The 20,027-nt window shown below is 38.1% G+C and overlaps 1 protein-coding gene across 2 annotated transcripts in view; it reads right to left on the reverse strand.

Moving 5' to 3' along the window:
- The window catches only part of INO80 (INO80 complex ATPase subunit), a 64,284-nt gene that overhangs the window by 6,251 nt on the left and 38,006 nt on the right, over positions 1 to 20,027 (reverse strand). For both annotated transcript variants that reach the window (XM_030948819.1, XM_030948820.1), the window contains 7 exons: positions 19,777 to 19,917; positions 14,632 to 14,857; positions 9,278 to 9,405; positions 5,488 to 5,582; positions 3,113 to 3,185; positions 1,543 to 1,701; positions 194 to 296 (listed from right to left, as the gene is read on the reverse strand). In XM_030948819.1, coding sequence (XP_030804679.1) covers positions 194 to 296; positions 1,543 to 1,701; positions 3,113 to 3,185; positions 5,488 to 5,582; positions 9,278 to 9,405; positions 14,632 to 14,857; positions 19,777 to 19,917 — 925 coding nt within the window. The remainder of the gene's footprint in view (positions 1 to 193; positions 297 to 1,542; positions 1,702 to 3,112; positions 3,186 to 5,487; positions 5,583 to 9,277; positions 9,406 to 14,631; positions 14,858 to 19,776; positions 19,918 to 20,027) is intronic.

Genomic DNA, 20,027 nt, shown 5'->3' on the forward strand with positions numbered 1-20,027 from the left:
CATTTTGCACAATTTCCTTCAGCTCAGCAGTGATATCAAACCAGCTTGTACTAACAAGAGTTGGCAATACAAAAAGAGACAGGAAACAGAAGCTGTTATCTGCAATACATGTGTTTGTAGAGATAAAACCACAGATTTCATAAGGTAATGAAGTGGAAAATGGGGGAATTGCTGAAACACTAATTCCACATACATTTCTTTTCTAGCTCCTCATCATCCAGCAGAAGGCTGACCACCTCTTTTGGCTTCAAGGTGTCAGGTTTGAAATTGCCACCTGAAATTACCATTCGTTGAATCTAGAAGGAAAAAAACAAGTGAAGAAAAGGAAAGATTAGTCAAAGCCACCATGAAACATTTCTCATTACCCATCACTAAAAGTCAGCTGAAAAAAATCATGCAAGGACGTCTCTCTAAGTTAGACTTGATCCAATTTCTCTATCATACCGAATTTAGCAGCAAAATTTCAGGGTATAAAATATGAGAAGCAACTGAGATAGAAAGCAGAAAATTACCATCCCTTATGGAAAGTTACATTTTTTCTGAAGCAGTATGTAATAAACTAGAAATTATAATAGTATTAATTAATATACTGCTGAACAAAACAAAAATACAGCAACAGCCCTCTCAAGTATTATTTACCCATTCAAATTTTCAAGTAATTGCACAGAGGATCATGAAGATCACATTCTTAAAGGGTGCAACATTTTTTGTCTCCTTGACTGAAAACTGTATCTCCACCCTGAGTCAGTGCTGCAGCTTAAGCAATTCACTCAGCCTCTATTACTAAACTATATTAAAAACAAACCCAAAAACTTCTTAAGAAGAGTTGTAACCTAACAGAAGAGAACAAGCAATATAAGGCAATTTCAATGACTTGGATCACCAGCAGACTACACCTCATTTTCAGGCTGATTTCAGGTAACTCCAGTGCAGTATCTCAGAAAAAATTGTTTCAACAAGGGAAATGTGAATGCATTCAGTTGCTGCAACATCATGAGCAGCATCCAAGTAAGACAAAAGCCAGAAAAAACTCCAAGTATAAAAACCATCTGAGTGATGTATATAGTGTACCTACTGCTACCAAAAACCATCAATCTCCTTAGTTATTTTCTTGCCAATAAAGTATCACGAGGTTTAAAGTTCCTAGTACACTTATTGCTTGATGCTGCAGGACACAGAGCTTTTCTGGCAACCCTATTACCTCAAATAATTTCCACTTGATTACCTTCTGTTGTGTAACATAAGAAGAATCAGTAACTCTGGCACAGCAAAGACAGAAGCCCTAGTCTTAAAGAAGCCTGAGTAGCTTCACTGCAACATAAGAAATAGTTTTCATGAAGTCATACTGTAAATAATTAGCTTCTTTCCAGTTCATATGTCATTGAGCTGCTGCTGTGTTAGAGACACATATTTGAAAAAGATACTTCCTTTTGTCTTCTGTCTCCCTGCAGACACTTTTTCTGTCTCTTTACTCATGTTGATACATGCTTTATGATACCCTTCCTGTAAACTTCCCATTGCAGGCGAGTTCCTTAATCCTACCTCGCTCTTTTCCTTTGCGCGCTGTAGGATGCGCTCCTCGATGGTGCCTTTACAAATCAGGCGGTACACGGTGACTTGTTTGGTCTGACCCAGCCTGTGGGCACGGTCCATGGCTTGCTGGTCTACTGTTGGGTTCCAATCACTGTCATAGAAAATGACCTACAAGGCAACATCAGAGGGATTAAATAAAAACAGACATTTAGAGCACCTGGTGACTAAACAAACAGAAATACAATATACTGATAATGACAGGAATACAATCATGTTTCACAGAATTACAGCCCCACTGTAGGCTGTGTTAAACTAGCCTTGTCCAGTCCTGTGAAGTCTCTTCCATTGCATTTCAGGTGAATTCAAACTAACTGACACTATGAATGTTTCAACTTCCAAAGAACATCTTTAATATCGTCTTAAACAGACCTGATAGGGAGGCACAAAATTCCTAAGTTTGTTATCACATTAAATCACTGTCATACAATTAATTACAGACCACAGTCTCCATCATGGACGCATTTTAGTGTTACTTACCATCATATCAGAATTTCATTAAGAAAGTAATACTCCAATTTTTATTCAAAACCTAGATAAAGTCTAATGTTTCTAGTACTTTGACTATAAAAAAATGAGATGCTACATTAAATTAATATTGCACTATCACTCTATTAGTACTTTATGCACAATAAGCATCAAAACCAAAAGCATTTAAAAATTTTAGACAGCAAAGTATTAAGAAAGTCACACAGAAAACCACTAAAAGTACTCATACAAGGAACCTGCATGAGCTTCCATCTGTTTATTTCTTCTTTTAAACTCCGAAAATCCTACAGATACTTGTTTTCTCTGATTTCTTGCGACTGACAGCAAGATAGGATAGGATTTTTTTGATTCAGAGATCTTTGGGTTTGTGTGGCTACAGACTTGAGGTCAAATCTGCAAGCACACCAGGTGCAGGTCAGAAGCACAAGAATAGCTGTTAATGAAAAGATGAATGGTTCATCAGTATTCCTTCCCCAGTGATTAGTGGCAGCTGCTCCAGAGTGCAAATCCTTGCAATTCACCTAAATCAGTCTGTCTTTACACCTCAGGGGAAAAAATTTATCCTTCCTAAGTAGCTGATCCTCAACTACAAATGCCTTCCTACTTTTATAGGCATTGTTTCATTCTTCTGGACACAGAAAAAAGGGTAACTGGTAACTATTTCACCGGTTCCTTTGCAACTGAACCTTAGGAGCAAAAGGTCATTCATACAGTGAATGCTGTTTCATCTAAATGTCATTTGCACCTGTAAACCCCTTCAGTAATCCAACTTCTTTCTGGACCCTGGTACTGAAGTATGTGTGGAGTGGGAAGAAATTTCCAACTGTAACCAAAAACTGCGTACCAAAATGTCCAATGTTCTACAACTTTATCATCAAGATAATATTACATTGTGAATAGCAAAGTAAACAGTATATGCAATTTCACAATGTGAATGGTAGTACTAAAAATATTGATCAGTATGGGCAAGAGTGCCAACTTTTGCACAGAATGACCGATTTTCCAACATAAATTGTTACCAAATTTCACCTACCGTATCTGCAGCTGTAAGGTTAATGCCCAAGCCTCCAGCTCTTGTACTTAACAGGAACACAAAAATATCATTCCTGTAGAGGAAAGAGATGAAACCCCCTTATTTTGTGCATGAACAAGGAATAACCACAGAAACAACTTTTTGACCCATATGAAGCAATCAGGGCTATTTCTATTACTTGAACAGTTCAGAACGCTTTCTGCTGTTCATTCTCAGTCAAGGAAAACATATGAAAGAGTGAAAGAAGATAATCTACAAATGAGGACTGTCTGAACATGTAAACATTCAATTTGCAATAGCAGTTTATTAATCTGTATCAAACAAAACCAGGGCTTGTTTATCTTCCCCACACTGGAAATTAGGATTTCATACACACAAAGAACAATCTATTGTTTCACAGAACTGACCCGATGTTAAAGAAATCTTGTCTTAATGATGCTCAACTGATAAAAAAAAGAAAAATAGAAGTCAATACTGTGTAGATGTGAGTTTTGCTCTAGATTTGGTGCTTTGAACAGAACAAACAAGGAGACAACCCTATACGTAGCATGACCAAGTACTGATGAAAACTCCAGTGATAACAGCAAAATCAAAGTTTCTGCTAAGGTTGTGAACTGCACTAGTGTCTCTGCAGGGTCACCAGGATTTAGAACTGTTCTACACCTTACGTATCTGTGAACAGGCTGACACAAACAAACCAGACACTACACTAGTAGGGACTCTGAAGACACTGACACATTGTCGTCTCTGCTTAAGAGAAAACAGTCTGGAATGCCACATCCTTTTGGTACTACACTCTCTGAACAACATGGCAAATGTAAAATCAGTGAAGTACCAGAAACTCAAGTGGAATGAACGGGAAGGAACCAAAGCCAAGCTGTCAATCTTCAGACTTTATCGTGCAAATAAAAAAGCCAAAGGAGTCAACAGGTGCCTGCTTGCACTGAAGGTAATCTTTGGCCAGGTAATCTCTTGTAACTGTAGTGGGATGCATGTATAGACAGACACCTGAACATGCAGCTGTGATATGCTTCTGGATATGCCATATGGGCAGCAAAGTGGACAGAGCCACAGACTATGTGAACAAATTATCATGCCATAGCTATGGATTTTCAGCACCTTGCAAGGATATCCTGCAGAATAGTTTAGTCTCAGTCATGCTTTTTTTTCCTGGAAATATTTCTCATAAGTAAATCATGTATAAGAGGAACACAGCTATCATCTTAATAGGAATTCTTGTTGAGACTGGCTGACATACATTTCAAAGGGATTTCCTGCTGAAATTATTATTTTTCTTCAGTTGTTTTATTCGCTAATAAAACCAAATTCTGTCCGTTAATATAACTATTTTTTTCACTTCTTTTGGTTAAAGGACCTTACAGGAGGAAGTGTGAGTATTCCAGGAGGACATCATAACCTGCAATGAACTTGTTTCTGACACCTGGAAACAGGCAGAAAGAAAGGTACTACATGGTCCTCTCACTTCTGCACATGTTCAAGTTCACTAGAAGATTCATCATTGCAACACAGTCCTTCAAGTTCATCAGCCTCGTGGACCAGTGACCTGAAAGGCCTTGACTCCTATCTTCAGCAACAATACTTTGGGACCACTAACATAAGGAATTTTCTCAAGTCTAGAATGTTGCTTTCACGCTGCAATAAACAACTAGCTATGAACCTAACTCCACTGAAATGGGAAAGTGACCTTCAACCAAGCTCACCTCAACATACAGAAACGATAACCTAACTGTGAACTATTGTACCAAAATGACATTGTATCAAGCCATAGCTCATGATTAAAAGGAACTCAATAACCATAAACTCAATCATTGTACGTAATGCGCCCTGATTTGCTTATCAAAATGGTCAGGATCAATTTTGGTTTAATAAAAGAGAAGAGTTACCCTACATTTCTAACTAATAAAAAATCCCCATTTTATCTTTTGTATACTAGTTTAAGGTTTCTTAGTAACATATGGTTAAATAGTTTGTTTTGCAGAAAACTGGGTCACTTTCAATACTCTAGCATATGCAAGATTTTCAGTCTCATCTTTACAGTGTCAATTGTCAAAGCATTTAATAACCATTGGACATTTGCTGCTTTTCTATTGAGCTTCTTTCTAAGCAACAGCCTATTTGGATTGGCAAGAAGTACAAGAGGTGGCTACACTAAAACTGCTTCCAGTACGCTTTCACAGGTTCATATCAAAATCACTGACTACTGGTCAGCAAACCACCAAGAAACTGTTTCAGATAAACGAGGTCAATTTGATATAAAGAAAGATAAGTGCAAATTTCATTTATTTCCATTACATCTTACATAATTTCCCAGGTACATGTATTTTAGCACGAACACATCTTGCAAACTACATTACCTGTTCTGAAAATCTGCTACCATGTCCCTTCGCTCAGAAATCTTTGAAGAGCCATCCAATCTCATGTAGGTATGTTTCCTATAAACCATGTATTCCTGCAAAGAACATGCACAAAAAAAAATACAGTTGCTCTTGAAACTGTTCAATCTTGATTCTTGCAGAGCCCCTGACCACACACAATAAAAACAGGATTGCTAATTACAACAAGGTTCCATAAACATCATCAACAAATGTTCTGTAAGCAATACTTGACAATAATACAATCCAGAAATTAAAGCTACTCAATCATATGTCAGCTTCTGCATTTCATATAAGAGATAAACGACAATGTCAATTCAGAGTTGGAGATACATTTGCTGTACTGCAAACCTGGTACATGCCTTTTCCTATAAATAAATAACTAAACAAAAATCACTAAAATGGGAAGTTTGTTTTCACAGTCTAAATTTTTACTAAATCCCAAGTTTTTACTGTGCAAGCAAACCTTTCCAAACAAACCAACTGCATCTGCTCCCTGTTGATTGTATACCATTTGACTGGTGGTTTTAAATACCTGGAGCTGTATAATGTCTGTTCAGCCTTTATCTCAGCAGCGAAGAGCCTTGTGAATCTCTTGCACAGGAGAACACTGAACACTTACACTGGTGTGTCAGCCCACAGCTCCTGCCAAGCAGCAGAACTGAAACCACTGCCTGAGACACAAATCAAATGGCATCAGCTAGGAATGCTGATGAAAAAGCAAATGGTTTTGCCACTGAGACACATTTTTCATGCTCTAAGGTTCTCAGCATTTCTTGATACCTGTGCAACTATCAACAAAATCTGAATTATAGACAAAGCTCAAATAACCACAGAGTTTCTCTGGAAAGACATCCTCTGGGGTGCTTAAACAATGGGATCCTTGCTTGGCTGAAAAGAGGCAACACCTACTGGTTACACGAGTTCGTTTTAGCCATACTGGTGCATGAGTCTTTTTGAGATGCCGTGAGTGCAAATGAAGACAGAAAGGAACAGACAGTGCTTTAGCAGCAAGAACTATTGGATTCATCTTGCTCCAAGCCACAGTGCCCAGCACACACAGAACTGATGTGCTGTGAGAAGACACGGCAGTGCTTGCACTCTAATGAACCTTCTGACAGTACCATGCCCAGTTCTCCTTTTCACCTATCCTTCAGGGCTCCTGATCCCTTTGTGTTCTGCAGAAACAGCGAAAGAGCTGCGATATTATAAGGAAACTGAGAAAAAGACTGATGGAGAGGAAGCAAGCTTCAACATGAAGCAGATGAAAGAGAAAATGAGGTAAATAAAAGTGTGGAAATGGCCAAATCCAGACGTGGATTACCTACATGAAACAGAGCTCATGGCTAGTAGTATTTCTGGAGTACAACAACAGAAATTCAAAGCAGAGAACAGCTACTTCACCACACAGACAAACAAATTCTAATTAACTATTAATTTATTCCATTTCTATTACATGTTTCTGTCACCAACTAAAACCAGACAGATAGAGTTGTCAGGCACTATGCCACCTTTTCTCTAGTTTGATAAATTCTTTTACTATTACCACAAGAACCTTTCCCTTTCATTTCTTTGTTACTGTCTTTATCTGCCTTTATGATGATTCAACCTTTGATCTTGACTTAGTCTTCCCTCATCTGTTAACCATCTCTTCATTATCTGTCTTCTAAAAAAACTTCAGCACAAACAGAAAACAACTTATTTCATTCCATCAGGTGCATTTATCCTTATTCCATACTTCAGACATTTTCACAAAGGCACAAAGTGCAAAAGAACAAGTTATTCTACACCTGCAGTACTGGCATTTATTCTCCCAGGTCTGCAAACTTGCTTTGTACATTAGCCCTTAGCTGAGTATGGCAAGAATGCAGTGCTGCTAAAGCCAGTGCTCTTCTGGGCTTCCACAATGATACTTTCTCAGGAAAATGTTTTCCCTTCATATTACTTCACAGTAAATAGAGAACTCTTCTGTTTTCATACAACTCATTAACTTTTGGTAGAGTATAACCAAGGCATTTTACTTCATGCAGAACATAATGCACCCCTCATCTCATGAATATAATCTGATTCCCAGTGAAACCAAGTTTCATTCCCAATGAAACTTTTATAGAAGAAAGCAATCACATGGAGAGAAACAACCAAAATCTTAAAAAGTATGAAATACACATCTGCATGAAAAGACAATACTGAAATTATAATTTATCCTCTCCTGTTGAAAGAAAATAATTTTCCTCTTTGTATTTATATCTGCCATTTTATAATGGCTGAACTATGCAGCCGCTCTTCAGCTGAAGCTACATAAAACAAACATCATTTTGTAACTTTGTAAACAATGTGCTTTGGGCTCTCTGCCCTGCATAGATTAGGTAAGTGCAATATAGTCCAAATACTGTTAAAAAGACATCCTGTGTTTTTTCATATTCAACTAGGCAGATATATTTTGACAGATCAGGAAAAAAATAGATATATGTAGATATACAGCTTTTGCAAGGATTTTCTTATTAATGGAGTCCTTACTTGATTTTTAGCTTGCTTAACTTCAGCTTCTGTTACTTGGGTGGGGAAAAAGAAAAACAGAGGACTTAGTAGGTGGCTTATTTGGATAATAAAACACAAGTGAAGTTGAACATTCAAGAGATGGAATAGCAAAATGGTATGCTCATAAGCCTTTCAAATTGAATGCTAAGAGAAAAGACAGAAGCACTAAACACAGCTTTATGAGCTTCATGGTGTAATGCAGGGTATCAACAAACCTACACCATGGCCAATGTTTGCCAAAAGAAGAGGCATACAAAGCAATGCTAGGCAAAGTGCCAAAATACAGAATTGCAACCATGCGAGTTCTGTTTTTCCTCACAGCAGCAAAAACAAATTCAGCTTGCGATTTGTTATTGAACTATTAACTGCTGACCTTAAAATACTCTCCTGTTCATACAGAACTCATGACTTAGGCAGCTATTGATTCAGGCTTCTCACTTTTTCTCTTCAGTTTATTGTGGAGAAGACAGTATCCTAGCTCTTTGATGGCACAGCTGCTCATCAAATAAAGATTTTTTTTTCTTCAGAGGCAGAATGTCTAGTTTTAAATTATAAGTTATTACTTCATTCCTTATTTCTTTCCTATCCCATATGCCAGAGAACCTCCTAATGTTTATGAAACTTCTGCAGAGGAATCAGATATTAGAGGGAAATGGTAATGGTCTGTGAAATTACAAGCAACATAAACACTGTAAAATTTACCACTGTTCTCCCTCTTCCTTCCAATAAAAAGGCATGTAGGCATCAAATGAAAAACGAAGGAAGCAGTTCAAACCAGGAAAAGAGGATAATTAAGCCATGCAACCCCTTGCCACAGGGCAGTGCAAATGCCAACACCTAACAAGGTGTTAAGATGCAAATGAAGAAGTCCATGGAAGAAGAATCCATGTTGGACAACTGAGTGTATAGGAGGCATACTTGGTTGAGAAACCCCTTGAGCTGCAAACTGCTGGAAATTGAGTGAGTAATGGTTAAGTATCAATATTCTTGCACTTATTTTCTGCATAACATCTGTTGTTATACACTGGTATCAGCAGAACACTAAGTTGGACCTTAGGTCTAACTTCGTATGGCAGTTCTTATATTCTTATATTAATGCATTAACCTCTGGGTATCCTCTGGTATAGTAATTTTATTTAGGCTTTCTGCATCCAAATTATTGTACTTTCTCCAAAACAGTGTTGCTAAATCTCCATCTTCATAATTTGTCTTCTGTCAGCTATAGCTCTCCTACCTCCAGTAAGTCAATCATCCGTGTCATCTGGGAGTAAATGAGAACTCGGTGTCCTTGAGATTTCAGCCGTGTCAATAGAAGATCAAGAGCATGAAGTTTTCCACTGTCAGTGATCAGACTCTCTTTATCTAAAAAGAAATAGAAGAAAAGCAAGTAATTAATAAAGCAAATCCAGATACATGCCACAAGTGATCTTCTAAGTGTTCCTCGCACTCCACTGCATTATAATCTCTGAAGCAGGGAGGTGTGATGGGAAAAACTGCAACATCCCTTCTAGCTGATACTTAAAATCACAGTGGTAACATTAAGTTTTGTTTGCTGGGATGGGAGCACACCTATATGCTCCATGTGGCAAAATCTCATTATAGACTGGTCTTAAATGTGGCATCAATCGTTTTTTTGGACAGCCATATCCCTCATCTAAGGTTTTATTCTGCCCAGATCAACAAGCACTAAATGCCTTGACACTTGAAGAAATATTTTCCACTACACACATGAAAATGCTATCCTTTGCACATTTGCTGCTACCTGCTGCTGAGCTTTAGACTTATCCTCCACAAACCAAACCCCTCACCTTCCTAGAAAAGAAGAACAGTTGTCCAGATCACTGTAAAACAACAACCCCCTCACAGCACTGCCTTCAATTCTTCCCTGCCCTCTCCTTTTTTTTCTTCTTTTGTTTTGTTTAAGAAATGTTTCCAGATGGCAATCTTTTCAGTCACTTCAGATTTTATACTTCATGTCCTGTCTATTTCAGCACTGCTCATGAAGTATTTTTCAGGAAGGAGATCTTCCTGTTTGTACATTCTGTACATAAACTTCAGTAAACAATACATTACTGTTGAAAGAGGATGAAGAGAAATTTTCTTCCAAAAAATTATCTGTTGGAAAGGCCATTGATGATTCTCTATTCTTTTGGATGTCTGAACTTGGGTTTACAGCCAAAACGGAAAGCTGACAACTGCAGATGGTGCAGGCTAGTACAGAACCCAAGGATTTTCAGCATGTCTAGCAGGTAATGTTCTCTAATGCCTAGCAGGTAACACTTTTGCACACTTCCTCCTACATAGAATGAATTAACTCATAGGCTGAAGAAAATTCAGCTTTCTGTAAGGCAGTTACCTGTCTTGCCTAATATCCCAATTAAAAAAAAAAGTTATATACAAAATTAATTCTTCCATCTGACCACCATGTATTTTAATATAAGCAAAAGCAGCTTCAGACTAGCAGAAGAGAGGAGCACAGATCACATAACAGCACTCCTAAAAAGGTCTTACAAGCACAACAGGCAACACAGTCCATGAGTACCAAAGTGATATGGTAGGTGTGCAGTCATGCGGCAGAGTAGTAAGCAATCCCTGCAAGTACAGCTATGGGCTTGCTGGGACAAGCAAGATTGCAGTTGCTCTCTTTCAAAAGTATCCTTAGCTTAAATATAAATAATGGACTTGATGCTGGAATCTACATCAGAACATCCTAAAATGCAACCAACTGCCTCCTTTCTGAAATTCAAAAAATTGTGAGTTTCCATATGGTTTAAAACAATTAGCTATTCCGCTTGCTGTATAAAACAATGCTGTGAAAGCTCTCTCGTATGGCAATTTTAGAGCCATGCACCTGCAATTCACTAGTTGAGAGCCCAAGACAAGACAGATCTGCTCTTTCTTGCTTATCTGCCTATCTAGATCGTGACTGTATTTTCTCCTTTTGGCAGTGATGATCTTGCTCTGCCTGGAGCAAGAACCATACCATTGCTTAAATTGCTGACAACTACCTTAGGGGATCCATTAACTGGAGAGCTGAGTCAAGGAAATACTGTAAGGAAAACTAAAGCCCACACATCAGGCTAGCATTTAAGTGTAACAGAATGTATAATGATGCACTCATCTCTAGAACAGCATTCAGTCTCAATTACATGTATATCATTAAGAGCTTCATGCATTCTTCTAAGGAAAACCAAATTTTCAACTTAGGCAATTAAGCAAAATGGAAATGAATTACAGCTACTTGGTTTCAAAATACACTTATGGAAGCCAAAGCCTTTGTTCAACAGCAGAATTTACTCTTTATACAAAATGTTATTATTTCCTTTAATGATAAATACAGCCATGACATTCTGCTTTCATTCTAATTGGTCAGCTTGCTATTTCAGGACAAATTATATTGAGTGAAGCTACATGAAAAGTCTAGATATATAATCTAGATATAGTGGGAAACGAACATGATTATTAACCAAAAGCTATCTAACTGGAAGAAAACTCAGAGAATCAACAGGGTCTGTTCAAAAGTTAGTGTTGACAGGATCAGATTAACATATTAGCAAGTTTTCAAAAGCAAAATGCTACTGTTTTTCTCACAAAGGCACCAATAGGTAGAATTAAGCTTTGCTAACTGGAAATTATGCGTGTCCCCTGCTGCTGACTCCTGAGGTCTCCATTGTGTAAGTTACTATTTTTAAATCGCAATGAAATGCAAATTACAAGTAAAGAATTTATTTGCAGATTATTTGTAAAGTTAGCAACTTGTTAACAGTTTGTAAGTCATCCAATAGCTCCTAAGTAGAGCAGACTGCACTGGTGAGAAAGTTTTTGAGGTTTTTTTAGGAGAGCAAAACAGTACTACCAAAAAAGAGATTTATCATCTCTGGAAGAGAAAATCATTTGTCCTTAACCTGGCACCTTTAAGCTTGCTATCCTGATGCCATTGTTTTTTCTAAGATCAAGTATTTTTCCACGCTGAAAGCCTGCCACCTAGTGCTTCAAACAACAAATTCTGGAAAATGGTAACAGAAAATGTGCTTTACTCATGCCATCTTCAGAAAATACCAGAATTATTCAAAAGAGAAAAAAAACCCGTGACTTCCACCTCTAGTATCTCTCACTTCTATTTCTAATTTGCTCTTACCTAGGAGAAGAAAAAAACTATCACTTTTTAAAAGGGGATTTCCAAAATTTGCAGTTCTACATGTTTTTACATTTAATGATCGGCAACAACTTCAAATGACAAATTCTTCGGATTTTTTTTTTGGTTGTTGTTTAAAAGGAGCTTTTAAAACTTTAAGGCAGTCAGCAGATAGAGGTCCTGTACTGCAGTGTCCAAGAGCTCTCCTTAGGACACAATTTTTAGGTTCTTCAGCACTTATGAAATAAACAAGAAAAAGGAACCAGACCAAATGGCTGTCAGTCTGAAAAAAAACCAAACCCAACTGCCTCCAGCCATGCTAGGATGTGAACATAAATTATCTACAAGGGGATACAGTGGGCCTGGGAAGAATAGTTACAAACGATTATGACTCAGAATAACCTTTGTCAGGAGCTTTGGCTGATGACTGTAGCTGGGCTCAGTGCTCTCTGGAGAATGAGAAAAAGTGCCTCTGGACATGCAAAAGGCAGAGGAAAGAGAGATAAAGCCTGGGTTCCAGTTGACACCCCTGGTTCCCCTCCTGACGGCACAATGGGGTCAGTGAGGAGCTAGCTGGCTCTCACAGTAAACAGCCAGTGAGGCCGGTGCTTTTTATCGATACTAAAAGGACTCAGACACTTCCTGCCATTTAATCCAGGACCATTTTTCTTTCAAAGAACAGGAAAAACCTCAAGAGATTCCCACAGTGATCACAGCTGAGCCTGCTGCCAGGGTACTGGGAATGCAAAGTCTGGGAGAGGATAGATAGGGTTTAGGAGAGAGAGGTGTCCCCCTTTTCTTCTTGTCACCTATTCGCCACAGACCTTCACAGCAACTGTTCCATTTGACATTTGCTACTTTAGCCTTGCAAATGGCTTCTTCAGCACATCACTCACTTTCTGTAAGGCACTGTGCCTGTTTCTGCACCTATAAACACAGCTGTCCTGTTGTGGTGTGTGCTCTCTCCTCTTAGAGTAAGTTTAGGTTTGAATGCTACTTTCCACTTAATTAAAACAAAACTTTTTTACCCCACTTCTAGGTCCAACGCTTCCTAAAATTAAGCCAGCTTTATGTAACACACTCATCCCAACCGCCTTCTCAACAAAACTCTGTTGTGCTTTGACAACAATTTGCCCAACCTTGCACCTATCCTTTCACTTCTGAAAGCTTCTTGTACCCTACCTTTATTCCTCTAAAATTTTTTGCTGATAACAAAGTCCCCAGCTTAAAATGGAAGTCTTTCAAGAGAATGCAGCCCTGTGTCTTTTCTGCATTGGCTACTTTTCTACATTTCTCTGTCCATGTCCTCTATCTTAATTTATCTCTTCAATACTTCCCACTTTTCTGCTACAGAGATTCATCTTTTTTTTCCCAATAACCAGCAAACAATAAAGAAAATTGCTGAAGAAATTATAAAATCGTCAACCATGACTGAGTATTAATCCAGTGCAAGCTCATGAAAAATGATTTCTCCATTTCTTAGGTACAAACGTGCATATGCTTCAAATTACTCCAAACACTTAAGAAGGTACCTTCTTAAACCGGACTGTAGCAAGCAAAAGGCCATTTTCCTTTTACTGTACTAACTTCCCCTGCCAAACATCCTTGACCCAAAAGGGTCTGGGAATAACTTTGCATCTGGCAGTGTAAGCTGTTTTTCCTCTTGGCTATCTGTCAGATCTCTAGTACTTTCTGCAGAATTCTGCTTGTTGCTCAGGACCATCTTCTGACAGCTACAGCATATCTGGCCCATGAAAGTCACCACAGTACTGGCAAACCCTATGAGATCTTGGATTACTTTAGTCTAATTCTAAGAAAAAACAGTACATTTATTTTACTGGTACACTGGTACCTTTTTCCCACTTTACAAGGAAATATGAATAAGTCTTTATTTCAATGGAAATTTAGTAAATCCCTCATGCCTTATTTCCCAAACTGATTTCCTCTGAACTTGGTCCTCAAACCTATCCTTCTCATGATACACTGCTAAAAGTAATTCTAACCTTTTCACCAGGCAGACCAATAAAAGATCTTTTACAACAATATGAAGCTCTTCCAACACCTTAGGAGGCAAGGTATGTCTCTTAACTTTTCATGCAATCTTCCTATCTCCAACCTCAAAACAGTATTTGGTCGTGAGAGCAGACTGTGCTCTAGTAAGCAAGTCTATCTCTTTATAGTCATTTGGAGGACTGACATGCAAAGAAAGGCTTGTAAGCATTAGAAAAACCTGTATTAGATATTTTCTGTATCCACTGAAGATTTACTTCAGATAAAGGATGCAAAATCATGGTATATTTTAAGACACCAAGGTTAACTTTCACTCAGAAGGAAAAACAAACACACAGCCATCCCTAATCCTTCAAAAACCCCACAGCCAAGCATAAATTACAACCAAATAACAGATGTCCTTATTTACCTCATCTCCATTCCACTGCAACCTCCAAACTTACCTGGTATCCTGATAAAAGACCAGCCGTTCTGAGGCCTGATCCCTAAGAGCCCTCCTGGATGCTCTGGGAAGAACTGGGAGCACTGCTTGAGCCAGTCAGCTGCTAGCTCAGGGGATCCATGGAGTACACACTGCTTTGCTTCCAGACTTCCTCCTTCCCTTAGTGCCCTGCGCTCGTATTCTGCACTTCGGTCATTGCAGTAGAACTCCAGTGGCACAGCTGTTACCTACACGCAAAATAATAATAATCAATATTCTTGTTCACATTTCTCCCTGTCCCCAAATCCCCAGTTCAAGTACCTTACCACAGGATCAAATTTTAGAAGTCAAGTCATTACGAAATGTAGAAACAGAAAACAATCTTTGATTGGGCTTAAACCAAGCAAAGATGCAACATCTCTTCACACCACAAAAAACACCATAGGAACAACCAGGCACAGAAAACCTGCCTTTTGATAAACTATGCCTTCTGCCAACTGCTACACAACTGATAGCAAAACTATAGGAGTAATATCCTTGCTCTACCTCCCCTTTTACCAGGATTTATTTATTTTTAGTTCCACCCTTCACAATCAAATATTTATCTCATTAGCAGAAATTACACATGTTGTCCTTAACAGAAATTCATGTGATAATTCAAAATTAGCGCAATTCATAAATTAGAAATGAGGACAAAAGGAACAGCATATTTCTTGGGCTTTACAGTTGCTTTGAATGAAGTGGGCAAAGAAATAATGCTCTTTTTCTTGCGGCATTCTATGAATCCTATGCCCTATTACCTTTTTCAGTATATACAACCCAGCTGGACAAACCAGTGTTGCAAACACGGGAAGTGTGATTTCATGCCATGTGAGCTGCTCTGGAACAGCTCCATCAGTGTAACTCCCCCTTTTCTGCCCCATCCACCCAAATCTGTACAGAGTGGAAGGTGCACATGAGCCAAACAGCTGAATGCCAATGGCTGCAAGGTGCTCAAGAAAAACTCTGTTCCAGCAGAAAAGGCTGGATTTTGTAAAATCTGCGGCTTTCTCATATCTCTCCCTTACCACAACAGGACAACAACCAAAAGGGAAACTGAGCCATGGTACACAGCAGGACGGACTGCTCTGCTGGATTTAACTTCAGATACTTCACCAGGAGCTAAATACCGTGATCCAAAGTAAACACAATTACAACACTTTAACACAAATATAAATGCAAAACAATTCACTGTCTAGCACAAGATTTCAAAAAAAAAAAAAAAGCACAAAAACCAACAGATTACCAACTTCTTTCTACATTTTTTGAATGTAAGTCTGTTTTGGGAAAACATTCTGGGGTGTTTAAAAAAATCTATTTGTAACTAAGTTTATAAAAGAAAGCTAGTAGAAGCTATCTAAAGACTTAATATATCATACTATCTAAAGACTTAATAATGTGTTGTAAACTCACATAGAAATGAAAACAAATTTACTATTAAGACAACCTTACAATACAGGCTAGTAACAGAGAGATTTGAAATGCTGTGACAATTTCTTCACCAATGTAAGAAGCAAATGTATCATTAATTTAGAAGTCATTGCTACTTTTATTTCAGAAGTACAATGAAAAAATCCCCCATGTACAGTCATGTAAATTAAAAACATTGTCATGAATCCTAACAGTGTGCAAAATGACATTCCCTCCAGGACTGTGAAATGCAACGTAGCAAATGAACAACAAAGAAAATCAAGCTTGTGAGAGTTTTCACACTTAAAAGAGGCAAGTGGGGCTGCATAGGAAGAAACAGTACAGGAGGCTTATAGGTTTTCATGGTGAACAGTAAGCAGTGAACTTCCTGCAGAATTGAGATGGGGTGGGAATTAGGGTGATAATGGGACATCTGAAACGTTAAACACAATAAAAGAACCATCTTTGTATGGCAGATGAAAAGCTTCTATATTTGAAGAGAGTTTAAATTTTTGTTCCAGCTTACTCTAGTGTGGTAAAACTGCTATATTGATAGTAACATATACAACATTGTATTATGCAAATGAAAATATTTTTACAGCTTGTCTAAATGATAAGCAATAGATAGTTTAATTATCACCAGTTGTAAACACTGCACTTTAGAACTGTAAGGTGAAGAGAGCAACCCATACCTCCGGACTGCCTGGTATCTTAGATATTGGCTGTACCTCTCTGAACATTTGTCAGCTAACTCAAAAGTAACAGGTATTAAGCAAGGTTTCCTAGCTGGAACTGTGGCCCAGACCAGTTTCACAGGAGTTCTTCTCATAGGAGAAAATTAATCTCATAGAGACTTCTGTTTACAAGGGCCAAACAACTGTTTAAACAGATTATTGAGCACAGTTATAGCACTTAAAAAACAAACAAACAAACAACAAAAAAGCATACACAATCTTTGCAATAATGGTAAAGCCATTGTTTTTCAAGATGCCAAGAGCTATTTTAATACCTGTCTATGAGTCTTACACATAACCACACAAAACACTGCAAAGTGAAACAGGGTGTATTAAGACTTTGAATGCATTTCCTCTACCTAAAAGGTACTCTTAGAGTTGCTGCTATCCTGTGCTGCCACCTGCAGTCAAAGCATATGTTTGACCTCTGCGAAAAAGGGCAAAACCTCTTTCAAAATACAAAAAATTCAAAATGCAAGCAAGTTCTGTCACCTGAACACTGCTATAAACACTGTACATCACAAATGATGGTACAAACTTAGGTTGTTTAAGTTGTTTACTATTCACCATCACATTTCAGTTCACATTTCTACACCGGACAGACTGGAACAAATACTCTTTTCAAGCACAAACAACTTGACATATTGATTTCCAGGACCTAGATTTTCCACCCCTAGGACAGGCAGCCACTACACACAAAACAGAGCAGACTAACTTCTGACACATAAACATATCCTATCTTCCAAAAAGAATACACAGATTTGTACACAGGATTTTTACAAGACAAACAAAGTCAGAAGATTCTACAAGCCATGACTCAATAACACCTCAACCTAAGAAAGAATTGGTAGGAGACAATCTTGACACAAACACTGTGCCTCAGTGCTATTTCTACACTAACAAGAGCTACTCTTCCTACATATCCCATGCAAAACTGATTGACCTCTGAGGACCCCAGATTATCTTTACCATCAGTTCCTTTTTTTTAGAATGCAGGCACATATTTCTAGAGTAGAGTCCCGTATCTTTTGGATGGCCTTACAAGTGAAAACAAGACTTTTCTTGAAACGGACAAAACAAAAAGTCTTTCATTCAAGTTTGCTCACTCTCCTCTTTATTTTGTCCTGGCGCATTTTTTCAAATTTTTCTCCCCACAGGTTTGTTTTTGTGGTTTTACTAATAACAAAAGGTAGATTAGTCTTCAGGATTAAATCCTCCTCTGTCAGCACATTATTGTCTAACTGACTGATTGTAAGAGTCATGGTTCAGAAATACATCAAAAATACAGTGACAGGGATGTAAGAATGCATTTCCACCCTAAATTAAACAAGTTAGTTTAGCTAAGGCAATTGTAGAATGGTTCCTGCATTTATCTTCATGCAAAGTTAACCTCTCAGACAGTGTGAGATGACCAAAATGGCTTCACACAATATTCCAGTGTGTAAGAAATCTATTGAAATTAAACCAAACCGTATTACTAGAAATTTATTTAATCAGCTTCATAATGACAATGCAAGATCCATCCTCAAAGTTACGTTTTTTATGATTGAGACCTGTCTGTACTCACAAAAACTGCCTGCATAGAAAGAAGACTTACTCCCTCCCTCAGCTGCTACATAAACATACACTCCTATTTCTATCATTTGCTCAATTAATTTCCCAAAATTCATCACAGGTCAAACAACAACAGAAGGCTATAGCTTCTGGGAAGATATGTGCTCTTTCTGCTCTTTCAGGTCTTCTACACTCCTGCCAAAAGTTTCTAACATGCATAAAATTAAATCTTTGTGCTCCTAGAAACAAAAAGCCATGTCTACACTTAATCATTTTCATACACCAGCCAAACCAAAACAAATAACTTTTTTTCACTAGAATAAACATCAGATACGATTTCTTTTCGTCTTTCCCTTCATTTGTAGCCTTCTAAGCCCCTCTCCACCCTTTCTGCTGTAGGGGAGCAATTCAACATATTCTTCATCCATGATGCAAATTCAGGTACAAAGAGGGACAAATCGAAGGAATCTGAAGGCGAAGTGGTTTTCACAATTTACTCTAAGAATAACCTCCTGTTCTCCAGCAAGGCAGTACATTTTAACAGAGAGGTGACATGTGACTTTGAGCAGTTCAGCTGGATTCCCAGCCCTTGAGCTGCTGACACAGATAAATTCAGCTTGAGCAGCAGCAGGTAGGTAATGAGCTTGCTTGTGTGAGGTCCTGCTTGCCATCCACCCTTCTCCAAATGCAAAAGTGTAATTGCACATCCTTTTATGAGGCCTACAGCAGTAACTTCAACAGTGACTAAAGAATATAATATCCGGATGGTCTGGTAATAAAATTGCATTTTGTCCAGATTTGTCAAGTTCCAGCAACATGGAATGCAATAGCCACAGACCTAATGAAGGTCTCCTGTGTCAGCCAGGAAACTTCAACCGAAATAATTTCAACATTCATTTAATAGATGACAGAGAACCCCATGCAGTAGCACTAAATATCCAAAAGACCTACAAAATGGCAACTTGAATAATCCTTACATAGTGCAATTTGGTGATTCCTCTCTGGAGTGTAAGAGAGAAAACAAAAACCCTTTTCAAAAAAGCATCGCTTCCCAGTTCTCTTTTGTCATCTGAGTTGACCAAACAATCACCTCATTCTGTGGTGATGACACCTAAATCTCCCCCTTGGGTTATCAATTAATAATTTACTTTAATACCTCTTCTATAATTGCTTTAGGTATTAGGAGAGAAAGTGAAATCTTAGAACAGCTCCTGTTGGGTGCATCTTACAACTTTCCTTTTCCCCTCAGTACACATTACAGTCACTTCCCCTACGAAAAACCACTATTGAATACTGTAGCAAAAGGATATCCTCACAACAGTTTTTCCAACCAAAAGAAAGTCATATATCATTGTGTTCCTAAGACACAATTCTACCAAGGTTTAAAACACAATAGAAAATACATAATTTACAACTTAAGTGGGACTTACCCGTGGACTGGCTATGCACAGGAAGGACGGCAGCTCAGTCACCTGGCAGCATCGTACACATGAGGTAGCTGATCTCCTTCTATATATGACATGGTCTGAATAGCCAGTAACTGCTTTACAGTGGCTGCTGAACACAAGGTTCTGAAAACAAAATTAAAATTAAGAAGTTAATGTCTATGAAGAAATACTATTCTCAAATCTTGTATTCACTCATGAGGAAGACAGACAAAGCACATTCTGTATGTATTTCT

The sequence above is a fragment of the Camarhynchus parvulus genome, chromosome 5, assembly GCF_901933205.1.
Source record: "Camarhynchus parvulus chromosome 5, STF_HiC, whole genome shotgun sequence".
Taxonomy (NCBI): Eukaryota; Metazoa; Chordata; class Aves; order Passeriformes; family Thraupidae; genus Camarhynchus; species Camarhynchus parvulus.